Here is an 11,353-nt window from a genome sequence, read left to right as displayed (position 1 = left end):
TTGCGGGGGGTGCTGCCCAGCCATAGTCCTCTCCCCTACAGCTTCTGGGGCTTTCGTGGCTCTACATGCCTAGATTATATGTGGTATAATGCTGGAAATCTTCCTTAAGTCAGCTGAAGGCCTTGTGATGCATCCAGAAATAATACTGTGAAAGCCAAGCATCTAAATGAAGTAAAACACGGGACCAGAACAAACAAACTATGACAAAATGCAGAGTAAATTATGTTAGGAATGAAAGGAATAGTGATTATGAGAAAAATTCAGAACTCTTTAGGCATAGTCAAGAAAAATACCACAGTTAACGGACCCCAAAAGATCTCAAAATTTTCTTCTGTTTTATTAACAGAAAACAGGATAGTATTTCTGTAGACCGTCAGCTCTAACGACTAAATTCCAGTTACAATCTAAATTATCTTGAATGCATAATCTGAGCACCACTGAAGATGTCTGAGTATTTTATGACTTGTCCATTCAGAAATGCTTTGAAATGTTAATTTCTCACCTACAAGTATTTCACACAGTTAACTAATGTCGCCACATGGTCTCCAAAAGGAAAAGTCTGCAACCATCGCTCATGGAATGGTGGGCGATCTGCTACTATGGGCTGCCTTCCTGTTGTCTGTTTTGTCCCTCTGACCTGCTGTCATATTAGGGGCTAACTGAGCATCCATATTTACAGATTTCACCCATAGATTTCTAGATTAGCACAGAAAGAACTGTCTAAATAAAAATACGATAGACAATCAAAAAATGCATAAGGAGCATATCTAAAAGTTTGTCATAATTATACATTTCCAACAGTATAAATCTCCCAGTAGAGGAAATAACACTCCTCAGCAAGGTGCGGCAGGGCACTTGATTTCCACACTGAGATGTAACTTTTATCTCCTCAGCTCAGAGAGAAGCCAGATCTGAGCCTGCAGATGACCAGCTTCGGGCTCAGTTCTTCATGGAAAGACCCCATAGCTCATTTGCCAGTCCCTGCCCTCACCCTCAACAAGAGGCGGCTTACACAGGAGGACAAGAGGATGCAAAATGTCCAGGTTCCTCTTCCAGAGGAAGCTTCTTAATAGCTAACAACAGCTAAGATTTGGAGCAAGCTTTGAGGCTCCCAAATGAGGGCGGGGGGAAAAAAAAAAGGAAGACAATTCACAGCCCTGAAGAATGACGCCCTGCAACAGTAAGAGAGGGAGGGAGGTCATCTACTTGCTGTCAGCGCTGCTCGATGCTTTTCTTCACTAGATTCAGAATTTTTGCATCCAAAAGAGGGATTGCCCAGATGACAGAGCACTACATACTCATCTGACAGACTCTCGCTGCCCCTGACCTGACAGATCATTTCTTGCACCTTGGGCTATTTTAAAATCACCCTGCCCACTTTGCTGCCGGTGCCGTAACGTGATTTACACCAACCCCGCTGACACTTACCGGTGTGCTTTCTGCTGTGCATCTGTAAATGGGACAACTTAAAGTACCGCTTGTTGCAGCCAGGGTACGCACACATGAAGGGACGTTTTTCATTTGTCTCACTCGCGGATCGGACAATAGTTGGAGCTACTCCTGGCACCCGTCGAACATCCTGCAATGACAGAGACTTGATAACGCAACATGTGTGGTCTCGAGATCTTACCTGACATATTCAAAGACAAACAATCAGAGACACTCTCCAGGACAAAGAGATACTTAAATATATTTTACTGCAAACAGGAAATTTCATTTTATTTTACATTAACTAAGTACAACCTTAGAATACTTCAATCTGTTCTTTGCAGCATATTAAAATTCTTTGAAGGTGAAATATCTATTACTTATTAAATTCTTTCACCAATATTTATATGCAAGATTACATGGGCCGCATTCTGACCTCACGTATAATCACACAACCTTGGAAGAACACTCATTGGCATATGAGATAGTTTTAGTCTTGTAGCAGTGTAAGAGGTAAGAGCACGAGCCAGAGTAGCATTCTCCTCTTTATTTTACATACTCATATGAAGTTAAGAACAGGGAGATAAATGTATTGGGTTAAGACAAGCTGGTAAGAAACAAAACAAGAAAGACTGTCTAAGTGGAGGTAGTGAATAGTTCAGCCTTAATGCATTTTGGCCACTGCCACAATGTTCCTTCCAACAAAGATGATCTTCTCCTTCTGGGATAATTAACTTCCTTAGACAACGTCGACCGCTTACTTGTACTCGCTCCGCAAAAGCTGGCTCAGGAGCCTGCTTCTGAGAGCTTGCCACTGAATGATGACTTGTTATACTAAACAGAAACGGAAAAGGAGAAAAGATGCTATCTAGAAACGTTGATGGATGTTGACAACACAGAGCCACACGGAAGAGACAGATAATGTGTAACGACTTTGCCATCAGTTTTAGGAAGGTATATCTTTTGCAGAGGTATTTATTGATGATACGACTGTTTCAGAAAGGGAGGAATTAACTCCCATGAATAGTAAGTTCCTCCCAAATATTCACTAATTATTTAGTCATTAGGAAACAATCACTTACTGTATTTTAAGGAAATATGTTTGAATTAGTAAAGTTTCAGAAATCCATAAATGCAAGAAGTCATCTAACACTTTCTTATACACAGTTATCAGACATAGTCCATTGTAACCACAAAAGCTCCACTGGGCCAAAGTGATTGGAGCTAGAAGTTAGGAACTGGATTGTATAGTTCAGACCATCCTGAGAGGCTGGTAAGGAATACTGCCCTGCAGACAGACTTTCGAAGAAATAAATCGTTTTAAATGACTATGTCAGACAGAACTCTTACATTATACGTCAACGGCGTCAGTGAAGTCTGGACCCTTAGGTAAAGCATTTCTTGGTAACACAGGGAAACCGCAAATCAAGGGTGGATTTATAAATACCAGCGAAGCAGTAGATGAGCACTATAAACAGGCAGCAGCTTTAGCTGCCTGTGAAGAACACCCTGCTGTACTCACCTGTATGCCTCTGAAAACACCGTGGGTGTGTATTCTGTACTGGGCCCCACAGCTGTACAACATGGGAGCGCTGTGGTTCTCGTTCTCGTATCCTGCTGTATGGCTGTAAACAAAGAGGGGAATAATGCAAAATGAAATGTTTTCCAGTACTCAGCTCCATGTGAGAGGTTTCATTCCTTAAGTCAGTTTGCGCAGAGTTAATTCATTTAATTTGATGCAGAGTTCATTTTCACAGCCAGCATACCCAAAGTCAAACGAAATTCACCAAAGGAAGCTTGCTCTGCCTTCGTAGGGATCTGCTCCCGCTGGCACAACGCACTGATGCTACACACACATCTACTGGCATCCATTAAGAGAGTCCAGTAAAAAAAAAAGAAAAAAGTCTTATGATTTGAACTCTGATGTATTTCCACAAAGATTTTAGGTAAGAGGGAAAAATCGGCACAGCAGCATAACTGTGTCATGTGCACATGTACACATTATTTATAAGTTAAATGTGGAGCTGGCTATTGCGAGTATCTTTTGGAATGAGCAAAATGCCTCAAGTTTCACATTAAGTGCAGTGGATTTTTGTCAGCACCTCATGACTCAGTTATTACCAGATACTACCAAGAAAGTGATGACATTTATAAGAATAGCAGTCATGTACTCATAAACAGAGATTACAAATCAGTGTCCAAACTATTTATCCTACGTATCAGCTTGCAGGATGCACTACAAATCAACCCTTTATAAAAATAAAAAACACCAAACCAGCCTATCCCCACTAGGTGTAAGTTTTCAAGATTCCTCATGAAGGATCATCACAATAAGTTTAAAAATTTGTAACCTCTGTTGTGTTTTGGGGCTGTCACAACCAAATGTTTCATCTATCTATATTCTTCAAAATCCACGTTCTCCTGTCCAGAATGTTAGGAATATTGCTGTGTTTCCTGTTGGCAACCTTCTTAATGTCAAAATAATGTGCATAAATTCCAGGTTTTATGTTTAAGTGGGTATGTTACATCAGTGTGTACATTGCCACATGTAATAACATTTACTGGCAATGGTAAGTGCTCGTGTTTTACACTGCACTAGAAATTCAAAAGCCCAGAGCAAAGCCCAAGGGCACACAGCTAGGGACAAAGATGGATACATAGGATGTTATCCCAGTCTTTGCCAAATGCTTGCAACAGCAATTTGAAAGGGTCCCCAAGGCCCAGACTCTCATTTCACTGGTCCTTCCTTTCTCTTCACTCAAAGTTCATGTGCAGAGTAGTATTACAAGGAAGTTTTAAACCTCTTAAGTGATTTGCAGAACAGCCAGTGGAACTGGAATGCGGGAGAGGTCTACACGGTTTGTGAACCTCACCAAACAGGAGGGGAGCAGCATTTGTGAGCAGCTCTTACTGCAGCAAATTCCTTTGCTGCTTACACTGCTAGTTTCAAATCTGGCCCCACCTGACTCTTCAAAGCCGAGGCTACACCCTTCAGGAAGGTATGTGCTGTTTATTTCAATTTTAAGTGGCAAACAGATGATCATAATGAAACGAGTTACAGGGTGGCAGCAAGAAAATATCTCTGATCCGTAGTAATATCTGTAATAATTGGTAAAGGAAGACACCGTTATCTGATTTAAATGGATTAAACTCTTCTCTACATACGTAGCACATCCAGCTAAATAGGGTCTCCTCTCTGCCCAGGGCCCGGATGTTGCCTGTTGTTCCCTGATACAAGTAATAAATTACTGTTTCCTATTACCATTTGCCCAGTTAAGGTTCTCCACCAGCACTCCACCTGTTCCTCTCCTGTGGGCAGCAAGGCCATAGATGTTAAAAAAAAAAGAAAAAGTTGAAAAGCACCCAACCCATGGTCACTCATGTTGATCACAAATTAAACAGTGCATTTTACAACAGAAATGAAATGAGAACAACCATATATAAGGAGGAAGTTCTTCAGCAGAGGTTATTGCTGATCTGTAACATAGCAGCAAACCAAGGGTAACTATGAACTTCAGCATGAGTCACCCTGAGTAACGGTGCAACCTCTCATTCACGCCTGTGCTAGCGACCTCACACGTTACAACAAACACGAGACAAAGTGAGATAAGAGGAATTCCCAGCACAGAAACTTTAGAAGGAGGAACAAGAATACGCAGTAAAAGCTTATACCATAAAACACAGGCTAACCTTCCCTTCAAATTCCCATGGTTTTCATCTTTCAGTGATCACCGGTTTTGTAAAGACCTGTCAGTTCTGAAATAATTCCTCCCAGGAAAAGAGCAGCAGAACAAAGACCCTGCCTGTGCCCTAAGGAAAGGCTCTGTGGCTGGGAGGTATCCTCCAAATGATCTCCATCTCAATTTTTATTGCACAGTTGGGAAGTCATCCTCAGCATTCAGCCTTTTTCGTATTTCCTCCCATTATTTCTAGTTATATTTCACTAAAACTGTACATACAGCTGCAACACCTTAGAAAAAAAGAAAAACCACCTGATTTCTGAGCCTCTTGATCCATAATATACTAAGTAACTAATAGCCCTCTACTTAACCATCTCCCTAGGAGAGCCACTTTAATAACCAGGAACCCTAGTTTCCATTTCACGTCGGGCACATTTCCATCAGCGTTGGCTGGTACCCAGCGTGGTCATATGGCCGATGACAGCAAAATGGATCATATGAGACTTCTTGGTCAAAATACTATTTATTCACTACGAAGCACAATGGAATAATCTGGCCGTCAGGGAGGTAGAAATTAACAGGTGAATGTTCTTCCAGTCACTGGAAAAACTGGAACACTGAAGGAGGAGTTTTCACAAACCTTCCCTACATCACTGCTCTTCTGAATTTCAACCTTCACTCTGCATCAATAGAGGCCTCGTTGTGAAATGCGATTTTTTTTCTTCCAGCCTCTTTACTCAATGCAGCCCTGATGTATGCCACAAAACGTGTATCCCAGTTTGCACAGCTGGCTTGTTTCATATTGATGCAATTTATATACTAAAATAAAAGCACTGATAGGAGAACTGATATAAATCTCCTAAATACATCACTGGAACTCAAACACCTGCTCTACTGCATACAAGAGCGAATCAGATGCAATGCCCCGCACCTGAACAATACAAGTAAGCAGTGAATTTGTACCTGCAGTACCTTAACTAAATGGAAATCTTCAGAGGGTAGGAGATGCCTTAACTTTCATCTTTTCTAGTCAAGCACTCTATGTTTAACCAGGCAAAGTAACAATGCCTAGACACTTTGGGCAAGGATAATAATGAAAACTCATCGTGATAGACTCTCAGGGCTAGATAACCGCCCAGACCTCCACCAAAGCACTGCAATGTGCACACTGCACACCCCAGATCCACTAACATTATCTGCATTATAAATTAAAAAGAAGATGCATTAGAAATCACACTGTGCTGTTCAGATCAGCAGTGATAAGCCAGGGCAGGTACTGGTTCTTCAAGAACCTCATGTTGTCTCCCTGCAGGATGGGCTGCTCAGGCAACACCACAGCAGCCTGGAGAACTGCCAACGGAGCCGCTTGGTGCCCTGCTGCAAGCGCATCAGAGCACGGCTGAGAGCATGGCCAAAGCTCCTGTGCTGCATCTTCCCCTGCTCCAGCTAAATTAGCTACAGCCAGGGGGATAACCAGGGGGTGAACAGCCAAATTAACCAAAGAAAAAAAAAATTTCCCACTAAGACCCAGAGTTATAGTTAGGAGAGACACTAGATCAATTCCTCCACGAGTCCTAAAAGGAGTCCAGACTAAGCCAGGCCAAATGCAGCCAAACTGGATCCAGGATCCAACAGAATCTTCCATTCAAGCAAGGACTGAAGGATTTGCCCTCATGGTCTAGTTCTGCCTTCACTTGTAAATATAGAACTCCTTTACCTTCCAGGCAGGACTGGACTATACATATTTAGAATTCAAGTTAATTGGTGAAGAAAGGACTCGGTTTATTTTGTTCTAGGCAGCGAGAAACAGCCCTGGAAACAGAGAGTAAAATGTAACTCCAGATAACCAGGAAACAAAGACTGATAATTCTGCAACACAAAGCGCTAAGCAAGCGCTACATGTCGTAGAGCATTTAGAAGCGTTTGCATTTACCACTAGCCCAGCAAATCCTTAACGCTCGGAGAGTAGCTCTTTTAAAATGAGTAATCTCAGACTTGTACAGATTGTACAAAGATTAATAAAAATGAAGGTTTTACAGATGAGAACGTGTGATGAAAAACAGAGCAGCTTTAGAGAGCTGTATCAATCTAAGTGGTTATAAAAAAACTCATAAAAGATGACATTCTAATCTGAATATTTTAAAAAATAATCAAGCTGCAATTTCTCTCTCACACCATTTTTACTTTGTTAAACTGAAATCATCTGTCTAATGCATAAAGCAGTTACAACTTAATCTGGAGAGTTAAGCTTTTTATTATTTCATAAACCAAAAAAGGGAAGCTTTGGGGCATACTGAGGTGAGTTAGAAATTTTCAGATGAAACGTGAATACACATTGATTCATGAGATTCAGAGTTGGAAGAATAAAAAAAGCCAGAAAGCAAGATTACATAAAACAGGCACTACATTAAGCCTCAACTTAATTGTGTTTCAATGCAGGAACAGGAATTTTAGGGTTTAGAAACGGAGCCAAAAATGAGGCAAAGTGAGGGTGTGGGCTAGTCCCGTTGATAACAGAACATAAAGGAAGAGAAGCAGAGTTAATTCCCTCTGCTAAAATATTTACCATCCTAACACCCTGGGAAAAATATGTACGGAGACAGCAAAAGGATTCTGATTAGTTCTATAGAAGATCATGTTTCTGCCTGGTTTTTGTCTAATACTACTACGGAGGGCGGAGCATAAAGCTGCATTTTCATCTGCACTTTCCAAGGCAGAGGAATATTAAAAGTGTGATTTCACAGATTACAGCCCTTCTGCCATCCCAATGAGAAAACCAGCTGGTTGGTAAAAGGAAGGCGCTGGATTTTCAGGGGATCCTAGTCTCTGACTTCAACAGTCTTTGTTTGGTTTGGGTTTTTTACCATCGACCTGAGTGGAATCAGGATTTCACCCAACACTTCCCTTCGGAACGAGACCCTCAGCTATCGGTGGGAAAGGGGAAATTCAGCACTGGAGACAATAGGTCATTGTCCATTCCCAATTCATCTTGATTGCAGAACTGAACCCAAGTAGGAAGTTTTGCACCTCCAAATTTTACTAATAATAGCACCGAGGTAAACAGAAAAAACTTCACAATTCACTCCTAAACAAAATAAGTTTTCACTGTCTTGTTTTAGATGCAGTTTTAATAGTGTTCTAGAGATCATACCTAATTTTCCCCTCAGTGAGCCTGAGCAAACAGCAATAAACACAAATAAATACAAATTTCCTTGGAACATGCTGACCCAAGCAAAACCAGAAGGGAAAAAACCCCCAAATTTTGTCTGGTTATATACTCAATTTCAGGCGACCATTAGGAATGTGGATCAAAACGTTTTACTCAAGCAGCTGAAGAGACAACTATGCGATATTTCTGTAGAGTCTTCCTGTCGGGTAGGTGACTACACTTGTTGCCTTCTGTGCCATTGCATTTCCTGCTTGGTGTAAGTCATTCCCATGTCGCTTTTATAGAGAACTCATCACAATATCAAGGAGGGGTTTATAGTCATGAGATCTGCCTCTACAACACCGCTACGAAAGGAAGCAGTATGTTCCATATTGGACAAATAAGAAAGCAACGAAAAAATATTAAGGAGAGAAATTGAGGGTAAAGTTGTCCACTAATGTGGGACATCCATTTTGAGATGTCTGGGACCTGTGTTCTCAGGGTAATAAGCAACAGATGCACTGACTTTCCTGCACAATATAAACCTGATCTCAGCTGCTCCACACAAAATACCACAAAACGAGGAACAAACCATCAGCAAACAGCCTGAAGAGATAACATCCAGTCCCACACTGATGTTCACTGCCTTAACCATGAAGCTTTCCTTTCAGATCCTTGAAGCTGCCAGTTTGTGTTACAGCTCTCACAGACAACTCGCCAGCCCTCCCTCTAGCCTGCCCAAAGTTCAGAAGGTGACAAGAGGGGCCCTGGACAAACTGACAACACATAACCAATGCACAGCTCACAAGGCACCATCCTTCCCTCACACAAGTTACAAGCACAACTTGCGCTCAGTCTTCAGCATCCAGAACCTCAGCGAAAATCTACGACACAGATTCAAGTCACTTGGACTATATGGTAGCAGTACTGGGTTCTCTTCTTCTCCAGGGACAACTCCTTGCAGAGAGAAGCTCTGTTTGGGCCATCAGACCTCCTTTTGGTTTGGCAGCAAGTGGAAGCATCTAGAATTCACAGCTGCAGCATTTTCTGTCTGCTTTCCCATTTACACCTCTCTTCCCTTCCCCTGCCAGTCCTTCACGTTGTTGGTCTCTGGCAGAAGACAACATCTCCGTTCACCTTACGTGACTCTCTCCACCACTTAGCAAGGGCTGGCCAGGCACTCTATTCCCTACCTTCTACTGCCCCTCTACTGCTTGTCCCTCAGGCCATGCCTTCTGATGTTCCCTGACGCTTACACCTACTGAAAGCACTTGAAGAATAGAACTCACTGAGGTGAAGAAACTTCTTTCCCTCAGTTCCAATAACCGATACAGTAATATTCTGGGAGGCAATAAACATTCAGGGGGAAAAGAAAAAGTCTTCTAAGTCCTAAAAGCCACAGGCTGAAGCAGGCTCTGAACAGATAAAATCATTTGATATTTTAAATGCCAGGCTCCTGCTTCTGATCACATACAAATAGAGCTGTTCATAAAGCTTGGAACTCGGTGGGAATAATATTCACAATGAAAAGGACACGGCTTTGGACACCTGACAGTACTCCTTGCCAAATTTCAAACTTTTAATCTGGAGCGAGGAGATTCTGGAGCTGATCAGTCAAAAATTGGCAAGAATGCAGGCTACAACCAGCATGCTCGCAGACGGACTGCTAGATGTTTTAAACACAGAGGCTGCTAACTAACTCTACCTGAAACGCACAGCAACAGCTTCATTTCAATATCTTAAAGATAAGCTGAACGTGAACCAGAAAGCAAGCTACTGAACCGGTCTGCTGTCAGGGAGAAAGTGTGTGACCCGTAAGTTTTATATAATTGTAGAGTTCTCTAACAATTTGCAGAACTCACTGGTAATGTTTTCTTACTTCTCACAGAGAGCAGAAGTCTTATCGAAGCCAGGAAGAAATGCTGGGGAGAACTCAAGGCAAGGAGCTAAACAAGGACTGTCATCGTTGGACAGAATCTAGAAGCTCCATATTTCAACAGAAAGATTGATTCCAAAATTCTTAAATTACAACTACAAGATTGAGAAAAGCATCTGAAATACTAAACACCTGGGAATCGCTTATGAACAGTTCATATATTTTAAAGATGTAAATCTTGGGAAGAATACCTTATATTTGTGGCAACTGAGATTGGAGGTACTGTGTATTGTAACTCTCAGCCAGAAAAGACAGATAACTATTTTGGCTCATATTACCAGTGATGAGGCTATGTCTAGCACTGATTTTCCACAGATTCTACAATCTTGGCCTACACCAAAACTTTCAGCTTTGTTTTACCATAGATCATTCATCTTGATTTCTTTTCCCCCCTCTTTCATGCATCTGAGGTCACATACTTTACACTGCTAACAGTCTGACTCCTGGACGAGTTAGAAACCATTTATTTTGTTCAGTACTCCTTTAATATTTCTATTGTGTCTTTTTTTTTTTCACTGAGTTCCCCAAAGAATAACCTCTTCCTTGCTTTAATAACTTGGACCTCAGTCAAGGTTGATGTGTTTCTCCATCTTGCAGGATATTTTCTTCAAAAGAGACAAAACAGTGTCTAATATTGCAATGACTGATCTTTGAAGTGCACAGTTTAAAGAGGAAATCAAAAACACTTATGGGAAAAAAAAAAAGTAGGGAATAACCTTTAAAAAGAGAGGATCAGCAGCAAAGACACTGAACTCTACACAATGTAGGATTTGGGCATCTTCTCCAACCACGAGAGAGGTCCTTGACAGATCTCTTCAGGCTCAATTCTCTCCTTCATTTCAAGACACATAGTTTACTACGCTACTATCTTCTCCCTCTAACCTTCAGAGACCATTTGTGAATGAGCTAGCAGCAGACCCAATCATATTTTTTCCTTTATCACACCACAGCACTGTACACACCGTCCATCGTGAACAAGGTTTTCACATTCACAGACAACTACATGAAAGCATAGATCTACACGGGCTTTTCTAGACTTCTGTTCACTTCAGACTCCTCAACGAGAACATCTCAAAGCAAGTTGGTGATACCTGCCTTCAGTGGGGGAGTTTTCACAGCCGATTATCTACCCAGAGCAGAGCAGGCAATCTTTGGCTTTAT

At 41.6% G+C, this 11,353-nt stretch overlaps 1 protein-coding gene across 1 annotated transcript in view; it reads right to left on the bottom strand.

Annotated features, from left to right (window-relative positions):
• Positions 1-3,053, bottom strand: part of WT1 (Wilms tumor 1) — a gene marked incomplete at its 5' end in the record, with an annotated part of 12,870 nt that extends 9,817 nt beyond the window's left edge. Inside the window, 2 exons of the mRNA XM_010130983.1 lie at positions 1,429-1,579; positions 2,951-3,053. Coding sequence (XP_010129285.1) covers positions 1,429-1,579; positions 2,951-3,053 — 254 coding nt within the window. The remainder of the gene's footprint in view (positions 1-1,428; positions 1,580-2,950) is intronic.
• Between the last annotated feature and the right edge of the window lie 8,300 nt (positions 3,054-11,353).

The sequence above is a fragment of the Buceros rhinoceros genome, unplaced genomic scaffold (assembly GCF_000710305.1).
Source record: "Buceros rhinoceros silvestris isolate BGI_N320 unplaced genomic scaffold, ASM71030v1 scaffold5512, whole genome shotgun sequence".
In the NCBI taxonomy this organism is placed as follows: domain Eukaryota; kingdom Metazoa; phylum Chordata; class Aves; order Bucerotiformes; family Bucerotidae; genus Buceros; species Buceros rhinoceros.
This window is presented reverse-complemented; position numbering and strand designations above follow the sequence as displayed.